This window comes from Bombus impatiens, unplaced genomic scaffold (assembly GCF_000188095.3).
Source record: "Bombus impatiens unplaced genomic scaffold, BIMP_2.2 scf_0049, whole genome shotgun sequence".
In the NCBI taxonomy this organism is placed as follows: Eukaryota; Metazoa; Arthropoda; class Insecta; order Hymenoptera; family Apidae; genus Bombus; species Bombus impatiens.
Window position 1 is genome coordinate 1,085,687 of NT_176468.1, and position 20,935 is coordinate 1,106,621.

The 20,935-nt window shown below is 35.9% G+C and overlaps 2 protein-coding genes across 4 annotated transcripts; both read left to right on the forward strand.

Annotated features, from left to right (window-relative positions):
• The first annotated feature begins 6 nt into the window (after positions 1-6).
• Positions 7-14,165, forward strand: LOC100741566 (calcium-dependent protein kinase 16-like). Of its 3 annotated transcripts, none has more exons than XM_003485266.4 (7): positions 7-258; positions 3,463-3,553; positions 8,854-9,057; positions 9,134-9,275; positions 9,752-9,951; positions 10,613-10,765; positions 12,562-14,165. In XM_003485266.4, exons 1-7 carry the CDS (start codon positions 225-227, stop codon positions 13,829-13,831), a joined length of 2,094 nt encoding a protein of 697 aa, XP_003485314.1. In that variant the 5' UTR covers positions 7-224; the 3' UTR covers positions 13,832-14,165. The 3 variants fall into 3 exon arrangements, with proteins under 3 accessions (XP_003485314.1, XP_012247606.1, XP_033179344.1); XM_012392183.3 differs by lacking the exon at positions 7-258 and adding an exon at positions 265-433; XM_033323453.1 differs by lacking the exon at positions 7-258 and adding an exon at positions 2,171-2,430.
• Positions 14,166-15,219: 1,054 nt separating this feature from the next.
• LOC100741687 (U11/U12 small nuclear ribonucleoprotein 35 kDa protein) lies at positions 15,220-18,904 on the forward strand. Its single transcript, XM_003485267.4, has 5 exons — positions 15,220-16,041; positions 17,214-17,335; positions 17,551-17,766; positions 17,843-18,056; positions 18,155-18,904. The coding sequence occupies exons 2-5, from the start codon at positions 17,333-17,335 to the stop codon at positions 18,343-18,345; spliced, it is 624 nt and encodes a 207-aa protein (XP_003485315.1). The 5' UTR covers positions 15,220-16,041; positions 17,214-17,332; the 3' UTR covers positions 18,346-18,904.
• The last annotated feature ends 2,031 nt before the right edge of the window (positions 18,905-20,935 follow it).

The following is a 20,935-nucleotide window of genomic DNA, read 5'->3' on the forward strand; positions in this document are numbered from 1 at the left end:
GAGAAGAAGAGGCACCCGCCGCCGGCCTCCGGGGACTCGCCGCCCGAGACCGCAAACGCGATAGTCAATAATTGCCTTTAGGGTACACCGGATCGGCGAGCGCCAGAAGAGAGAGATCGAGCGCGATCATCGTCCGCGTGTGCAACCCAACGACTGTCGGACGAACGCAACCCGTTCCTCGGTGGCTTGGAGCACTAGGGGAGGGTAGCCAAGACGTCGAAAGGATGATACGCGTCGACGAGACTGACCCGGTGGGCGGTAAGGGAGACCAAGCATTGCTCGATACACCAAACGGCGTGCCAGTCTATGGAATGCTTACGATCGCGTCGAAGATTATCGTGGATTATTGGTGAAATATTTGATGGGAATGATTTATTGGAACATAGATATCAAGTTTTAATAATTATAGTTTTATCGCACGTATGGTGAATAGGTATGCAGAGTTTCGAGTGTAAAATTGTTCGGTATCGAGGATCATCGTGATCTGTTTGTGAAACGTTTGATGGGCACGATCTTTGGAATATGTAGATGCAAAGATACAAAATTTTCTCAAGTATGATATATTATTTGTGGTGAATAGGATCGATGTCGATTGTACAATTGTCGAGCATCGAAGATGATCGTAATTCGTTCGTGAATCGTTGCAGACGATTGTTGGAATGTATACATATATATATATACGATAGATATAAGGAAATATGCAATTTCCATAGTATATGGTATATTATGTGGTGTGAATAGGACTAGTGTCGAGGGTTTCGAGTGTAGAACCGTCGAATTTTTCAACGACGAAAATCGTTGTGCTTTGTCTGTGAATGATTTTTGAAATATTTTTGAAATATAATAAGATGTAAGGCTCTCATAGTATATTGTATATGGTGAGTAGGATTGGTGTCGAGGATTTTAAGCGTAGAGGTGCTTCTTTTTAGGAGAAATCTTTTAAAACATATTTTGCTGGTACTAAAACTAACTGGAATTTAGATTGGTGCGTTGAATAAATATAAATGTGAAAGAGATGGTGTGTGTGAAAAAAATATATATATATTCAAACAGGAAATAATTCTACACTTGAAATTCTCAATCTCTTTTCTCTCTATCTCATACGAATAATGTACTATTATAAACTATATATAGTGATTTGAAGATGTTTACTTGCATGAGATAGGGAGAAAAGAGAATGAGAATATCGAACGTGGAATTGTTCCCTTTTAGACAGATTATTTTAATAACTCGTTAATGTTAAAGCAACAATTTCTATAAAAGGGACGATGCGTATGACTGCTATGCCGATTCGAAGTTATCTGTTTATGCTATAAGGCAGGAAAGAAGTGTCGAGGTTTTATGCGAAAAACGATGTAGGTTTCGTTGAGTTAAACTGAGTTTCCTCTTTCTTTGGCTAGTTATACTCGTGGTGATTTCATTCTTATCCAAGTGAAACGTGCAGAGTGTGTTTTGAGCGTGGTTTTTCTTTAAATAAATGCAGTGATTCACTGGAATTTGGGACGATGCTGGAGCGTCACTGGTTGTTTACCGATCTTTTTAAACGACCGGTCTCGATGAACCCCGAAATCGTTCGAGGCTACGGATGTTTCTAACCAGCTGTCTCGTACAAAAGGGTGAAATGAGGTCGCGGCCGGCACGAAACTATGCGTTTGTCGCGTTCGTCAGGAGATGCTTGTTCAAAACGAAGAAGGAATTTCGTATCGAAACAAAAAGAAAACCACGCAAAGTATATATAGTTCAATCATTAAGAAGTCACATTGATCAACTGCATAGATTGGAAAGCAGAGAAAAATGAAAATATTATTTTATTACAACTACACTGGAATCGAAAACTTCTGTTGTTTACAGTATTCTCTCACGGTAATTCAATTTGATAACTAAATTGCTAACTAAATAATTAAAAATGTTTGCGTCTTAAGAATCGACGTAACGAAACTGAAAAATTGAGAAAAAAAAAACAGATTTGATGGATTTTGCTTTTGAGAGATTCATTTATCGTTTATATGAATCACGATCCATCGTAGTCGTGAGTTAATATAAGAAATAACTTTGTTTTTCATTCGTTGCTTTGCTGTAATTTCAATCTAGAGTTTCGTTTGAAATTTACGCGACAAATTCATGCGCCTTTCTATTTATATTTTCTATTTAAATTCCGATCGCTTTTGCGTAGCATAATTGTATACATCGTGCATGATCGCGATGGCAGCTTATACATCAAAGTGTGACCACGGTCGAGACACAAAAATTGCTAAATTTATACGCGAGACAATTCGATATACGTTCACCGCTTCCTGTATGTCAGAAATCTTGAGTTGGCGAGGTTCCCTCGTAACTCAGGCTCAACGAAAAATAGATAATTAACGAGCCATTCGGTGTTCGTTTCGAACATCGTGTGTTAAACTATGATGATTTTGACGAATTCTTATCGTAAGTAAAGGAACGCGTCTGTCACCGGAACTGTTGCCACCGGTAACGGAACTCGAGTCGAGTTTCAGCATGATCAGCTTTCGATTCGAGCGACGAAACTTCCATATACGAAATAATTCACGTGTCACGATTTGACTCTCTTTATAAGAATATACGTTTCTGAATTATTGTCCATTTTTAATTCGATTCATTTTTCTTCCAGAAGAGAGTAATTTTCCGTACGATAATAGGGTCGTTTTCCACGCGCTTTGTTCAAAGTTAATTTAAAAAATGCTTGAAATTTTTATAATTTCACTTTATTATTTCGAGTTGAAATCGAACGAACGAATTGAATTTATTATTCGTTATTCTCTATTTTTATTACTCCAACCGACCAAATAAAAGAATACGTTTAAATGTGAAGAACGTTGTGAAAAATCGTGAAATAAAATTATCTCGTAGTCATTCTTCTTCTCTAAGGATGATACGTACATCTGGATTTAATAAAATCAACATACCGCGTATTGATGCAAATATTAAAACGATTTAATATTGCAAGACAATTTCGTTCTAGATACAAAGGTGTACGATCAAAGTCAGAAATATCTGAATAAATCGTAATATTAAAATACCAGCGACTTCTTAATTTTAATCGATTGTTTATATTCGCATCAGCCGCTACTGTAATCGTTGGCGATTCGATTGCAATTATAAATGGAGTTTTACAAATTCGGAAAAAGATCGATTTATGTAAAAAACGTTAGCATTTACGACGTCTGATCTTTTAAGTTATCTTTTATAGAAAACACCTGGATGAGCGTAATACACATCGAGTAAGAAAGTATAATCTAATCCAACAGCAGAAAATGTATTGTATTGTATTGGCAACTAAGTGATTGCGGATTTTGTCAATACCACCTAATGACAAAATCCGCAATCACTTAGTTGCCAACCCAATAGAATAAAGATGGTCTACAGTAATTTATTACAATTTCAAAATTTATTTCAACGATCTAAACTTTGATATTAATTACAAATTCTCGTATTTTACAGAGCTCGAGCCGAGTTTCCCCTATCGAAATGTGACAGTGCGTCGGGGCGTGGAATTCAAGGATCATTATGACATCGAATCTGAGATCGGACGGTGAGTGATGATCGCACATCGATTTCCTTGCGTATCACATTTGCGTATTTTTATCGTTGACAAACAAAGAAACGCATCGTACCCTACGCGCTCGCGATGGGAATAGACGCGTAAAATTCGCTACGTAACTTTCCAGAGCCGACCACTCGACCGAATTTATGCATACAGAGGCACACGATCATTGCAAATATCGCGGCGAGCCGCAGGGTTGGGCATGCTGTTTCTGAATTTGACACAATATGCGTGCTGGTATTGCGCAATGATTATACAAGCTGTACCGAGACTCTAATGCATGCCTCAGGCATAGAGGAACGTTCCAAGGAACACGGAATTTCCGTTTTGAAGGACGCAACCTCCACTGACATGGATAAACGAGATCAAAGCTTCTAGTAGCCTTTTCGAAGTCGCTTGTTAATGCTATTGCGATGCTCGATTTTTGTATTTTTGAAAATCTTTTGTGACGCAACTGAACGCTCGAACAAATTTTTCAACGAGAATCAGACAAACGAGATTTATGATAGTCGAACGAGACGTAGGAAACGCGATACGTTTGACCTTTCAAACGCATGTTTAATATGCGAAAATGTTGTAAAAATTGTATTGGTTGCAATTCGTTGAGATAAGTTTCATTTCATAAGACACCTTACACGTATAACGAGAAACGACCTGGAAGCGGTTTCAAAAGTAAAACAATTGGAAAGAAATATTTGTAAGGTAGAGTAACGATGATATAGGTGATAAATTTTCCGTTGACGGAGGTGGATTGAGACTGAAAGAGAGTCCGAGAAAGAGGAAGGAAAAAGTACGAAACCTTGACGTGTTTATTCCTTCCGGCGAACGTGGTATTCCTGTCTTGTATACATCGTAATCTTTCAGTTACTATGCGTGTCTGCCATTATGAATGAGACTCGGACCTGAATGATTTTTACATGCAACGCCGCCGCTTTCACGAGCCAGTAAACCTACGAAATAAACTATTGGAACGTTTGTGCTTTCCAGTTACTATTCGCATTCCGATTTATGCCATGTTACTGCGATGTTTTTAAACAAAATATATATTGCGTAGAAAATATTGGTAAATACCTTGTAGTTATTTATCAGAGTAGGAAACGTTGTCAAAACAGAGAAATTATTTCGATGGATGTATCGAGCTTCAAAGGGAAGAATTTTATTTTCGATTAGGATCGGCGCAAAGGTACGATTTTATTTTTAATTGCGAGACACAATGTTGATGTGTATTCGTAACCACTAACCACGCACAAAGTATTGACAGATGGATCAGTGCCAAAGGTAAGATCTGAATGTCAATGACAAACTATTAGTGAACCATCGATTCTGAATGATTGTTTTCGATCGAGAAATATCGGAAGATCTTCGTCCACGATGCGTGGTTTAATATTTGAGATTATTCGAAGAAGCGATAAATTGAATTTTTATGGATACATAATCAAGTAACTTTAATTTCTTTTATTCGAGATGATTAGATAATAATTGGCGAAATGTATTGAAATATTACGAAACGATTTGAATGACTCAATAAATAGAAAATACTTGTTTCTGAAAAGTGGCAGAGGATTCTCTATAGAAAACTAACATGTTGATATCCGATATTGTTTCAAGAATTGAAGGAATTTCTACGCAATTTTGAAAGATTCTTTAACGATATCGTCGAGGAAGAATTTTGTGATTAAATTCAGAATCGAAGAACAAACTTTTAATCGAACATTCGCTTGTTTCGCTAAGCGTACGTGCTCTATCAATTTCTTGTTATTATGACAAACTTCTTATAACAGTCACTATCGCAACATACACTACTGACGTGTCATAGTACTTTAATCTTTACTTCGATAATTGCAACGAAATAAGAATCATTCATAATGCAAACTCTATTCAACATTTATATCTGAAAATTCCAATAAAAGGTGCACGATCTCGAGTCATTGACCATTTCTGTGATAAAATTACTTCATTCACGATCAGTGCGATATTTCTGGCATCGAGTTTCTAGAAAATCTCCATCTCGAATTATCGAGCACGACTGTTATTCTAATAACAAGTTGTACAATCGTAAATCATATTTTCCAATTAACCGGAATCGTTTTCATCGTTCGGCCATCTCTCTCGAATTGGCCATTTTCCATCGAGTGCGTGATATAGCGTGAATCATTGCAATGAATCGTAGCCACTTGCGAAAAATATCTCCTGGATGGCCATCGAAATGAATCGAATGTGCTGTGCAGCTTGATAACGAAGGTATGCAAAGAGTCGACGCTGCACGAAGTTCGATGTGTAATCAAGGTCCTTGCACGTCTATAAATAATGAGTTTTTCGTAGTGACTGACGTTCGTGCGTCGAATCGCCCAGCATCCCGACGCTTTTACTCTTCACACATAGATTCGATCGAGCATCGACGTTACGTTCCTAGCTGAATCACTTTTTCACTTTATCCGTGTATACTCGAGTTCGTTTATAATTGTAGATTATTCCTTAGCTTGAAATTATGATAATTTATCGTATTGTATAGTTTATCTATACGCCTGATGTACATCCTTGAAGGCTCGTAGTTGCTCAATGGAAGAACACGCTGTTGCAGTAATTTCGCATCGACTAGAACACTGTTCGAAATAATTGCGAAATTGCTACTACGAATGATTTTATCGTAAAGAGAAGCTAGAAAGTTTGTAGGTTCGATGACTGACGAGATCGTAGTAAAAATCGATCGTAAGGGAATTATTAGAAAATGTACGTAGACAAGAAGTCAGAAAGATCAAAGTGGGAAATAGCTGTTTAATTTTTTTAAACAGCGTATAACAACGTAGTAATAACTGTAGCGGTTAATTTTCACGCCAATTATTTCAGCAAATATTTTGACGCTGTTCCTTCTAAATGAACTCTTGGATCGCTTTTCACATCGCAACTGATTAAAATGCAGATTAAAACGCAGTCTCGCCACGGCATCATACGATTTTCTGGCAAACATTCCACTGCGATAATTTGTAATTTCTGCGTCCATAGTATGCTCTACTAACTCAATGAGTCACTAACTTGGCTTCGTGACAGTCACGTTACACCATCGTGTTTCAACAAGGCTCCAAAAACCATAGGTTGATTCTATGCTTCTGCGGATTTTTCTTTCTACGCGGCACATACGGTTTCTCTGTTCACGTAGATTTTTTTCGATTCGTTCCAAGTCAACATGAGATTCCTGTGCATATTTATAAACGCAGAACATAATAAATTATATCAATCGAGTGGAAAAGAATGCGAGCATAATCTCCTTTGTAACTATACTTATAGCCAAATCATCTTGGCGCGATATGAACGGTAAAATTGTCAAAGTTCTCGCCGGTGTTGCTTGGCACAACAAGACGCGATAAATTTTGAAATCGCGACAGGTGGACACGAGAAATTTATTTTGTTTGGTACAACACGGAATTGGACGCAACTATTTGCAATTTAATCGGGAAAAATCCATTCGCTCGTTTATCCTTCTTTTTTAAATGATCGCCTTCGTGATTTTTTAGCTTTTCCGATTCGAACTTTACGCGATTGGAGTTTTAATCGAAAGAGTTACGTTCCTCTAAACTCTTCTGTGTTGTTGCACATTTCCACGTGTCACTGGTTAGGTAAACTCGAAACGTGTTATTAAAGATATCGCGTATTACTCATCTCTTGCGAAATTATTTAGTATCGAGACGCGTCTGTTTGTATACAAAATTCCTAATTTTCTTGGATTTCGATGACTCTCTCTGCGAGAATGGCATCCTAACGTACAACGTCAACGTTTTGAGTAAAATTTTGCTGGAGGAAAATTTTTCGTAATATTTTCTCGTATTTAGAAAAATGCTTGAAAAATGAAACCGAAAAGCGTACGTAAACGATTTAACGTTATAATCTTGAAATCATTTAACTTTTAATCGATGTGCCATTTACCATCAGCGCGAGAAATGTAATTTTCATTAAAACAGATAATTCGGATAAATTGTTTTAACAATAATATAAATTACGATAAGAAAAAGGAATAAGGCGTCTTGTTTGTATAAGAAGAAGGAATGTTGGAGTTAACAAGGTCAAAGTTCACGAATGCGACTGCTGTTGGCGTTCTTGAGACGTTCAATGAAATATTAACAAGGTGTTTTTCTTCTGTTCCTTCACATACCTAAATGTTCTCGAGTTACCACGATTTATTACGCTGACATTTACTATTGCAAGACTACAAAGAAATACATACTATCATGTATTATTTAACCGTCTATTTTATCCCATTTTCAAGGTTCCAGCAAGCATCTTCTTACCATTAATGAGTTCCATTTTATTTGAATTTTGTTACCAATGAAACTCAACTCTATCGTAAAATTTGATATTTAAAAATGATTCAAGAATATTTGTAACGAGTATAGCTTTCGATGTTTGGCGCACATTACCATGCATCAACAATAGCTAATGCGTTTCTGTCCGCCGAACAATTTACATGAAACGTGTTTATGCTTCGAGTGAAAGCGATTGTACACGTTTAGACTGGGGTACGATTTTTTTCGTCGAAAATAACGTTTGATTTCGCGCAGTATCAAGAGTGAATTGTTATAATTTACGAGGCTTACGAGGTCTCAAAGAACATACGGGTGAAGATGGTTTATTGAATAACTGACAGAAGTCAATTCCTTTCTTCGCTAAATATTTGCTACTGTCGCTAAGTCATTCTAATAGTTCAAATGTTCTAGGAAATCGAGATTAGGATAGAAAAATGTATCGAAGTGAAATGAAATTAATCGAAAGATTAGAAAAAAATTACAAGAAGTTCAAAGAAGACTAGAAAGATGTTTGAAGCTATAGTTATGAAAATTGAAAATTACAAGTATTACAGAAAGATGAAAAGATATTTGGGAAATTATACCGCCGTTTAGAAACGTGCATAAATGCTCGAATTATTTGCACAGTAAATGTAACTTGTACATGAATGTTGTAACGAGAAGCATCTATAAAACAACGGTTAACACTTTTATTGCACAACTGGTAATTACTTGCCAACTTTTAAAGTGTATCTAAAAATATTCTGCCTGTACGACTCCAATTAAATAAAAATCAACTATTAATTTTACGAATCGCACGAATTTGCATATTTTTTGGTAACCGTACAAACGATAGATTTGAAAGCTATCATTTTGACGAAATTGTCACGCATAATTTTAAAATTAACGAATGAAAGCAAAGACAACGAGGCGATCGAAATCGCCTTGATAGAAGTTTCTACGGATTCTTAGGTGTACAGATACGTGAAACGAGATCGTACCTATTTGCAGAGGAAAATTTGGCACCGTTTATCGATGTAAGGAGAAAGTAAGCGACTTGATGCTCGCCGCGAAGGTGGTGAACACGGCGAAAAAGGAGGACAAGCGATCGGTGGAACGAGAGGTGGAAATTATGAGACGGTTACAACATCCACGACTTATTCAGCTCTACGATGCCATTGACACCGGCAAGCAGATATACGTAATTTTGGAACTGTAAGCTTTTAATACAGTAAATGTGTTCATTTTAGAGGAATCATATCGATTATGCTTATTTTCGCGTATGTTCAAGGATCGAAGGCGGCGAACTATTTGAGAGGGTGATAGACGACGATTTCGTGTTGACCGAGCGTAGCTGCGCCGTTTTCATGCGACAGATCTGCGAGGGTATAGAGTTCGTTCACCGACAGAATATTTTACATCTCGATTTAAAGGTAAATTATATTGAAAAATATCGATTTACGTTATTGGTACAGCTGAGCTTTGTTATTCGACGATTAATATATTTACTGCTACTAAAACATGACTTCTCCTCGGCAATTGCATGTGTTTTTCGTCATAGAAATTCTCAGTTTAACTGTATTATGAGAAAGATTGTTATTTATGAAAAAGTTACGCAACTAGCGAGGAGAAGCCACATTTTAGTAGCAGTAAATGTATTTTTTGTATATTTTTCATTCATAGTTATACTAACGTAATTTGCGTGTTAACTCTGAAGTATATCTGGTTTATTACATAAATGAACAGAGTTATTAAATAGAAGCTATAGTTAATGAATTTTAAAAGCGTTTTATCGCTTAGTTCGGTTTAATTTACATTTCACAATTTATCGTATAATTACATTATTTCGCTTTCTAATTCACATTTGACAATATGACGACGAGGTAAATGATATACTCTCTGTTTCTAGCCTGAAAACATATTATGTTTGACAAAGGAGGGTAATAGGATCAAAATCATAGACTTCGGCCTGGCGAGGGAGTACGATCCAAAGAAGAAGTTGCAAGTTCTATTTGGCACGCCGGAGTTCGTTGCACCGGAAGTCGTAAATTTCGATCAGATTGGTTATGGTACCGACATGTGGAGTATAGGCGTCATCTGTTACGTATTGTAAGTTGCCCTTCAATTTCGATCCGTTTACTTTACATGAAAAAGCAGGAACATAAATATTTGAGAAACGTCTAACAGCAAGTAAGAAATATCGACAATGCTTGAAATATACGTGTAATAAATGTTTTTGATTTTTCGAAAAAGAAGATTGACGAATTCAGAGAATGACACGTTTCCGATTAATCCATGTTTTTCTATATTTTCTAGTCTCTAAATCTTCAAACTTGTAAACTTTGAAATATTCGAATCTTTAAATTTTCAAACTGTTTTATTCTCAAATTCTCCGCGCTAAATGTATTCTTCCGTAATTTCTACTAAATTTAACATAGAATTTTGTTTATTTTATCTATCTTGCATATATACATATAAACCCTGATACATACTTCTCCGTAAATGCCTATTAAAAAAATTCTGCTTCTACTACAAACATTAGGCAAGTAGCCTTCGGCGAAAAACGTGTAAAGCGCGTTTCGCATTCCACAGCTCTATTTTCTAACAACGCGAAGAACATAAACTTAACGCTTGGTGATTTAACTGTAGATTGTACCAGTAAAATTATTTCTCGTTTGTTCCTCGACGAAGAAATTAAAGATCTTTCACATTTCGTTACTCCGTGCAAATTACAACGAGACGTAAGCAAATTATTTATTTCTATTTTCAGATTATCCGGTTTGTCACCGTTCATGGGGGACACAGACATCGAGACAATGGCGAACGTGACCATCGCGAAGTACGACTTTGATCATGACGCATTCGCCAATATATCCGAAGACGCGAAGGATTTTATCCGTTGTCTGCTAGTCAAAGACAAAGAGTACGTATCGCTTGTTATTTTTGAGAAATATTACGTCGTACCAAGGTGACGTGGATTTATGCTAAAATATCCGAACCACGTTGCTAATTACGATTGACAGAAGACGAACGTGAACACTGACACGTTCGCAAAACTTGTTAATGAACGCAGCTGCCCAGATAACGAAATACACGAACAACTTTCTTGTCTTCGACTGTACGTACATCGTTTGCCAAGAAAATTCAACAGAGCCATCATTTTCTGTATCCTTCGATCACCTTATTCCATTTTCTCGATTAAATGATCCACTGTTTCGAATTGTTCGGATTACGTTAAGTAGGGTAATTCATGGCAAATGTTTCCAACTGTGGCGTGTAATACGATCCCTACGTGCACACTTAATACAAACAGGAACGATAAGACTAAAAATTGATCGTGTAGTTACTGCAAATATTGAAACTGTGCAATTTTAAAGAATATGAACAAATCATGGAATATTCATAGAAACTAGCAGACTAAAAATTAATTATGTAGCAAATGGGATAAATATTAGGATTTCTCGTTAAATATTGAAATCGTGTAACTCTAGTTTCTCTAGGCGTTTATAAATTAAAGATTAAAAGCGATATCATTTTAGCGAACTTTTTACGTTGAAGGCGAAGGCAAAACTCACGAAGGAATTGTAATTTTAATTCCGATACGTAATCAAGTGTAACTTCTGTTTCAACTTGAGATAATAAAATAATAATTGTTGATACGAATGGCGTAATGAAAATTGCAATGGAAAGAAAATTGCTAAACTATTTTCCGATTGCTTTTATTCTGTTCGTTATACTTCGTCCTTCGCGATAGATCTCTAAAGATTATCTTACATTTTCGTATTTTAAATTTCTTAATCGGTCTCTAAATAATTTCTTAATTAAAAGATATCGAGATTGAATTTAATTCGAAGTAAAACCTTGCAAATGAAGAGAAAAACAAGTTCTTTCGAACGTTCGATTATCTGGACAGTTACGCTCGCGTTTTTGTTGTAACTCTTTCACGGTTACTCTTCGACTTTCTCTCTCTCCCTTTGTGTCTGATTAATCCCGAGCATGTTTCCTTCATCTTCAATATGTTGCTTTTCACTGGAAGCGATATATCTTATCACCAAGCAAAATCAATAAATTACTACCGACTTTCAAACGTCAGTCTTAATCTGCGTAAATCAATGATTTCAGCACGAATTACGATTTTACGTTCCCTTGAATTAAACTGCTAACAGAAAGCACGCAAGTGCGTTCAACGAATCGAATCGAATACTCAGTTTCTCAACTTCATTTTGAAGAAGAATCGAATTACTCTCGTACGCCGTGCGTTCACGAACAGTCTCAACATCCGTTCGACCTGCTGCTTCTAAAAAAAGCATTCAAAAGCGGCCAAGGAAGCGGAAATCCATCGTACATATAGTTTCTTGATCTCGGGACGTCTGTCTGGCTTCTGATTTTCGAATTCCATTCAAGGAAACACGTTCTATAGCTTCACACGTGTTCCCCGCGTTTCCATCTCATCATCGCTATCAAACCATTCGCTTCCATCGTTGAAAATCTATATAGAGTTGCACGTTCCCGGTTCAGAAGAGAACAGGCAAAAATTCTACACACATATATATATATATATATACACATATATATATGTTTGTGTAAAAGAGAGAAAGAGAGGGAGAGAGAGAGAGAGAAAGAATCAAAAAGCAACAGAGAAAGAGAGACACAAAACATCCGAAACAAATTCCTGGCGATCCTGGATCATCCTCACGAAGGAGCTGTCCAATCTTTCAGCAAACGAATGTCGGCCACGCACTGCAGGGAACATCGTTGGTTGGTGAAGAAGCCAACGACGCAGCAACAGCAGCAGGTCGAGCAAACGGCGACGATATCGAAGCCGAAGACTCCAGATCTGCCAATCCCTCGAGTGGAAACGAGCAGCGTAGACGAGTTGGACGTGACCAAGGACAATCTGAGGCTGTTCGTGGAGCGCTGGCGTGAGCACCCTGACAGCCCGTACATCATAGATATTCCTCAGTGCGTGTTGACTCAACAGAATTCGACTCGCGATTACGAGGAATTAGTGTCGTTAGGAGGTCACAGTCCGTCGCCTTGTGCCAGTATCTCCAGCACGCCGTCGGAAGCGACGGATAGCTCACCCCGAGAGAGCTACGGCACGTTCCTGACGGTGCCTAGCTACGGTCTCGAGAGGAGAGCCTCCGAGGGCGTCACCACGGAGAAGTCAAGGGGCGACCCTGCCAGTCAAATCATCTTGGCTGATGAGATAATTAAATTATCAGAGCGTCTGAGATCCATAGCGACGGGAGCGAGCGGATATTCGAACGAGGAGGGAAGCTCCTCGGAGACTGGCGAACAGAGCAAGAAGCCGCTCGAAGACAAGGACAAGAGGAACGGTGTTCGTTCGAGGAACGGATTGGTTTCTGAAAATACCGAATGCAACGAAATTGCAGAGAAATTGTCGAGCATAGTAAGACACAGGAAGCTCAACGGAACTACGTTCCATAGTAGTCGTAGTTTTGATAGGAACACGGAAACCAGTACCGCGAATATGTTCGCCTCGTTGAAGATGTCGAAGCAGAAGAAAGAGGAGGAAAGAAGCCGAAAAGGCTCTATAGAATCAGTTAGGTCGGAATCTTTCGACAAGAAAGTGGAAGATATAACGAGTAAGAAAAATGAAATAATATTTAACAGAAACGAGGCTGAGATGGATCTTACTCCACCGTGGCGGCGTGCACGAGTGAAACAATTTGGCGAGACTAGTAGAGACGTCCCACGAATTTCTGCCCTTCGTAATTTGCATAAGAGTCTGAATCTGGATGAACCTACTAATACCAAGGATTTGTTGCTACATTTGCTTGGTGAATGGGAAGGTGCCACGAGGTCGTCAGGAGTTGGTCGCAAGTCTGTCAGCGTCGATTGGTGTGGCGAGGAATCTGTTGCTAGGAAAACGATGAACTCTTTGGCCGAATATTTCCAATCGAAACAACAAAAGTCGACGGCGACTAACGTTAGTTCATCCACGTCGAGTTCGATACATCGTTGAGACGACTCCGTTGATGGAGTTGATGGCTACGTTGGATTTGCCTGTCGTTTCTGACGACGACGACGACGACGATGAAGATCGTTCGCCATTGTGAAGTTCTCAGGGCAATACAAGATACAGAGACGGTGGTGGATGACACAGTGAAGATATACGATTATTTTTTGTTTAATGTATACAAATAGCGTTGCTACTTCCGGTTTGGATGGAACTGAAGAGTTTGTAATGAGTGCGCAATTTCATTTGAATTCATTTGTGTCGAATTCAAGTAAATACGTGAGTTCCTGGTGAATTGCTCGTGTTGTCAAATTTATTATGTTCGATTTAGAAAAAAAAACGAATGATTATTAAAATTTTTCGATAATCGACACGTGTATTCATTCTTTTCTTTGGTCTCCAAGAAAATATTCCTTTCACATTCAGTTTGGTTAGCAACAAAGGGAAGAATATATAGTAAGAGACAAAAATTTTCGTATAGTTGAAATGTAAAAATAGAAGAAGAGATGTTTCCTGTACTAAGTATATTTAACTACATGTAACTGTATATTATGTATGAACTTGCTGGAAACCAATTTGCGCATTACTCCACTTTTTATGAATTTCGTCATTTCATTATATAAGTACATGATTAACGTTCAATTCTCAATGAACAAATCATTTACTTTCGTAAATTCGTTCATCGCAAGAAGATGACACAAATAACGATAAATTCCGAAGTAAGTCGAAGAAACAGTGTTCGCAAGCAACATAATCATTCTCCTGTACCTTCCGATCTGTGAAGCTCATTAACGTGGCTTCTAAACGATTCAAATGTACACGAACAAAAACTAATCCATAAATGGATACCGTATAACGTCAAAAGAAGATCTTAAAGACTGGGAAGATATAGAACCAGATTTCTCTTAATTTTATTAGTCTAAATTTACTGTTAACGTTAGTTGTTCGTCAATAAGAGAAGAGAAAGAAATCAATTAATTGTATTACACGAACAATTTTGTCTCGACAAGATGTTACTATTATGCGAATCTTGTCTCATTGCAAGTTACCAAATAACTACGTTAAAATTCGTTTGTGTAATAACAATAGAAAATAGTTCTCATTTTATTTCTACATCCCAACTACGTATACGAACGCTTTTGTCTCTCGCCATGCTTAAGATATCAACCGATTTGCTTAGAAATAATCGTAAATTTGATCGATTGTTTTGCTTCAGGAAAAGACCATCCGCTACTCAACTCTTAGAACACCGATGGTTGGACGTGGCCTTGGAGAATCCGATCTGTAAAATTAGATTAAAGCGGTATGTCATCAAGAAGAGGTGGATTAAAGCGGTAAACACCATACTGGCGTTGAGACGAATGGGTGCCCATTTAGAACTCGATTTAGTTTGATAGCCTATGTCTAGATTACTTTTAGATAGCGAATTAATCATTAAGTTTCGATTTTCGTCGAATATACAGAAATATCGCGATGATTTCTGGCCAGGATACTTGCATCAGCGTAACCATGTGAAGCATTATTTTTCTCCTAATTTGCGTCTCTGTTAAGACGTAACGATTAAAACATTCGCAGGCGTAATGAAATTGACGCTAGAAGCTTGTAACTTTTTCGTAGACGCTGAAATTCTAGTGTTTGATTAATATCCCCTTGGAACCGTAAATTTGGAAACTGTGACAGTATTATAGGAACATTGATACGATGAAACTAATTCCACTTTAACATGGAACAATGTACCAAAAATTATTATAAGCCTAGATGTAATTCAATCACTAATTCAGACAAATATTTTAATACTTTTCATCGTTACCATTTAATGTATTGAACTATACATATCTTCTTTTATTTGTATACGAATGAAATACGCGAGCCATATAGTTTAGCGATGATTATTTATCTGTTACGTAATTAACATTTGATTTCAGGTTGATTTAAATTAGATAGATAATTTAAGGAGAACTTATGTCAATATATGTATGTATTAAAATAATTAATTCGACATATCTTTATTTTCAATGAGAATTCTAAAAGTTTCATTTTCTTTTAAATATCTGAAAATCTTTCTTATTAGACGATAGAATTTCGATTGACTTTTTTTTCTTTGAATTTAGAACATAATTATAATTAGAATAAGAATAACTATATTCATAACTATAACTTTAACCAATATTTTTCCATTTAGTTTATGCTTTGACACCAGTTGAGGTTTCGATAATGTAAGTACTTACATATATCATAATATATAATCCATTATTATATTAATAACATATGCATATCGACGTGTAACTCTACCAAATTAAACGGCATATTATAATTTTTTATTTATATTCCCAATAACGAATACGAATGTAATAAATATTCTATTTTCTATGACTTTGTTGCATGAAACTGTACGGTAAACTGTCTCTTTGTTGTTCGAGTGAAGGATTATGTCCGTCGTAAATTTATAATCCGTATTCGTGATACGCATGATGATTGTGTATTCGTCTCTAGCTATTCGAAACGTCGCATCGCCTCTGCGATTAATAAATACTAAAAGGTCGAAATTGACGCCACCGTCGATAAAATACACGCGCTCAGCCACGAAATTCCTGCAACCGCGTGTATTGTGAATTTATGAGGCTATCCCGCGATAGGAATTCGTATTATGTAAATACGAGCATGTAACGCACCAGCCGTGCCTTTAAATAAAGTCTTCTACAGTGTCGTGGACGACACAAAGCCGCACGATATTGTATTATATTAATAGATGTAGTTCCACCTGTTGTCTGACGTTTCCTATTCTCAATCGCGGCTGTTGCTCCTCGCTCGTTGTACAGCGAGGCCTTCAAATAATTTAACAAATTCAACAAATTTCAGAAAAGTAATAACAGAAAATAAAAATGATAATAACGACAATGTTAAAAAGAATGTCGTTAATTTGTTCTCTTCTATTATTTATAGTCGCATCGATCATTTGCATGAGTTATTAGTAACAAAAGAATGAAAAGTTACTATATATTATTATATGTATTATAGATGATTTAATAATTCTTGCATTGATTTATAATCTTTCGTTTTAACAAAACGATTGTTACTTGGAAGTAATCTTGAATATGTACGATAATGAGTTATATACAATATAGTGTACCATTAGCGGTATAATTTTGTTAGAATAAAATAAAATTGCTACAGTTGTTATTGCAATTGTACATTCTTTCTTTAAAATAATTTATTGTTTGTAATAGTTTTAAAAAATGAGACTGATCGGAGAATTTCACGATTTCCAATTCAAATTCGTCTTCTAATATTTCATACAGATGGCGTCGTCGTATAGTCCGAAGTTGTTTTCTAACATTGACAGTGTTTATTATATAGGAAAGGTTATATCGTTCTTTTTCTGTTTCAGAAAATATTAATTAACAATAATTATAATTTCTCGAGTGTGACGTGTGATAGTAGTTATCTTTTTCATAATTTGATGACATTCGTTCTTGTCAGTATACATTATACTTTATTTTCACAAAGATGGTGAGTAAATGATGTATTGTAACAAAAATAAATTTCGTGTCATTTTAGAGGTATTTTAAAACAAATGTATTAATTGTATGTTAAAGTACTGTTTAAAGAGCATTCAATTCAGTACAATTCAGTAGGTTATGTTTTGGTTTGCTAGGGATACGTAACCATACGTTCTTTAGATTGCATATCAATGCATCTTAAAATATAATGTATTTATATTCCAGGTGGATGCTTTGCAGAATTGGAGTCCTTATGCCAAAAAATACGAACCCTTGAAAGCAGGTAGCATCGATGGTACAGATACAGAACCACATGATAAAGCTATTAGTCGTGCGATGCAAGCACATTATGAACCACCTCATGGATTAAAATCAAAACCAGAAAGGACATTATTTGTCGCCAGATTTGGTCCAAAAATTACCAAACATGATTTAAAGGAGGTATGTTAATATACTTCAACCTTTATTGTTTTCACAAATAAAAAAGATATATATACTTAAGTATTAACAAATTTAGTTTTTTTCTAGATATGGAGAAGTTGTATCGGCAAAAGTTATAGTTGATGTTGTAACTGGATTATCTCAAGGTTATGGATTTATTGAAATGAGAAACGAAGATGAAGCTAGAAGAGTAATTAGACGTTGCGTAGATGCTACGTTAAAAGGCTATCAAATTTTTATAGATTACGAGTGTGGACGTACTTTGCATGGGTGGAAACCAAGGAGACTTGGTAAGTAATTACATCCTAATTGCTTATAAGTGTCCAACTTTCTAAAATTTATATTATAATATGTACAAATAACTAATAGTTGTTATAATTTTATATAGGTGGTGGTTTTGGTGGCAAAAAGGGGTCAGGTCAACTTAGATTTGGTGGAAGAGATAGACCTTTTAAAAAACCAATCGTACCTCATATTATTAGGTCAAATCCTCATCACGAACAACATTATCATTATGAAGAACATCATCAGTATCAAGAACATCACCATCAAGGACATCAACGTTATTACCAACATTAAGAAAGTATCCATAATTAAAATCTTTTAATAACTTTAACATTAAAATATGTTGTAATAATGTTGTCGTGATGTACCTGCGCTTGTTCAAAGATTTGTTTGTAGATTTTGTAATTTTGACTTCATTCTGGTAGAAATATTTGAAATCTACACTTATTTTGTGAAATATATTTTAACGTATTATACGTTATAAGTAATGTATAAATTAAGAAGTAAATATCACTTACTAAAAATAAAATAAATTTAATGTCAGAAAGTTTTAACGAAGAAACAAATGTTTAATATTTCTCCTGATTATTTTCTAAAATAGAATTGAAAAATACGTAAAACATTCTGTTTTTTTTTTCTTACTAAATCTGTGCTATATCTAAACCATTGCAATATATTTCTAATCGTTGTCTGATGTCATTTAAAGAATCCTTTTTTTTCAGCATACCATAAATTGTAACCGATGCCAAAACCATCACTGTGAAATATGTTGTTTTCGTTTCCAAAAATTACAAAACATGTTCTAGAGAGAATAGCACTCTTTCCAAAATAAAGCACGAACGTCCTAAAACAATTTTGATTTATCCAAAATAAAGAATTTTTTAATTCTTCAATCCTAAAAATTACCGTAGCATAACTGTTCTACTCATCATACGACACCACAGATCAATTTTATATCGTTGCTAGAATTAATTAACACGTAATTATTTTAATCAGCGGAATTCAGTTGATTATTCAATTCGTTTTATCGGAAGATATATAATCCAAAACAAATAATGATGCCTAGCTCGTTAATTGCGAAGGTATTAAAACCATAACGACTTTAATCTTGTTAAATTATATCAAATTCATTTTATAATAGGACATTCGTTGAATCAACTAAAATTGTTTTCCTTTTATACCGTATAAAATTCTTTCTTGCACAAAAATAGAAGAATATTGTTCAAACTATTGTTCTCGATTGTTTCCCGAACATTTATACGTACTCTCACTCTGTATATTTGTAATCTCGCACTAAAATCTCAAGATGGTCCAATTACGTATGTTAAATCAGATCAACTTCACTATAATGAATACCATATAACGAAACTTTCGTTGAATCAATCAAAACTACTTTCTAGCATATGTAGAAAGCTTTCTTGTTCTTCTTTCTATCTTCAAGATTTATATTCCCATCCTATGCTCGGAATCTCGCGTTAAAATCTATGAAGATGTTAAATTCCTCCAATTGAGTAGGCGTATGAAAGATTAACAGGCGTCGCATGACCAATTAATCAGCGATCATTGGGAGAGCGAGCAACGCCAAGAGAGTCGAGTTTTCTGGCGTGGTGTGAAGCGAGGTCGTCAGCGTCGTGGAACTTTATACTCGAGCGTCGGCGACACCCTCTCCCTAGCACGGCCCCCTCCATATATGGAGCCGCCTCGTGGTTCGACGTCGGCCACGCGAACGAAGTTTCAGCCTCCAGGCTGCCTCTGATAAGGTAGCCTCCTTCCTCGACTCGTCTCTCTCTGCCTCATCCACCTTCGCCAAGGTCTCAGAGGGGCAACCTACATTCGTTTATCGCGGCTCCTATTTCGTCGGTTCGGACTCGGACGCTGCTCCCGTTTTCACAACATAAACGCTGCTCTGCCCCCAGTGCTTTTTTTATTCACGGACACAGCTGCCGGAGGTGGCAGCTCGTATACGCGGTCTTCGCTACATTTTGTAGCCGTTAGATACTAGATGTCGCACACTTTACTCTCTTTAGAGTTTGAGTTTTGAGTTCTTTTTCTGATTCTTTCGATTTCTTATTATCAAATTATTAAGAGTCGACTTTATTATGAGCCTCTATGTGTGTAGAATACAAACGTAAAATATTAGGAAGAGATTGGTGAGTCGAAGCAGATCACTTGCCCATAAAGTATAATTTATTCTAATGATGATTTGACTATACTCGTGGCTCTTCTATGTGAATAATTAACGTTTCATAAAATAGAAATGTGTAATACATGTATTATGTATTGTAATACATACAAGTAGAATATTAGGAAAGATATTGAAATAGTAAAAAGTGAATTTGTTATACTTGTAACTTTTCTATATGCACGATTAATATTTTATGGAACAAAGATTCTTTAAGGTTTTTTATAATGTAAGAATTTATAAATCTTTTCTGCGAGGATCAATATATAGATTCTTGTAAAAGTGCAATTTTTTCTGTCATGCGATTAATATCTCATTATCGTTATTGGGACTAAAATAGTGATTTTCTTAACACCTTAATTTTCTCTTTTTCTTTAGTATACATCATAAGAATGTATATATAGATTTATAGATCTTTACTGTAAACTATAATAATTGTAGAGTTTGTTAGAACATATGTCAGTAGTATAGATATAAGTTTCTTCGTACGATAATAACATCATAGAGATATAAACGAGATGAATTTTTGGAACATACTTTCAGTTATCGTGTAATAACTAAATGACGTATAGAATATCATAATAATTCTTTGCACATAACTTTAAAAGCTATATTCATATTTTTATTCGTTCCTTTATTGCGTTTGCACATTGTCGCATTTTTCCCTTGGATATTTGAACCTTCCATCTGCTTAATACATTC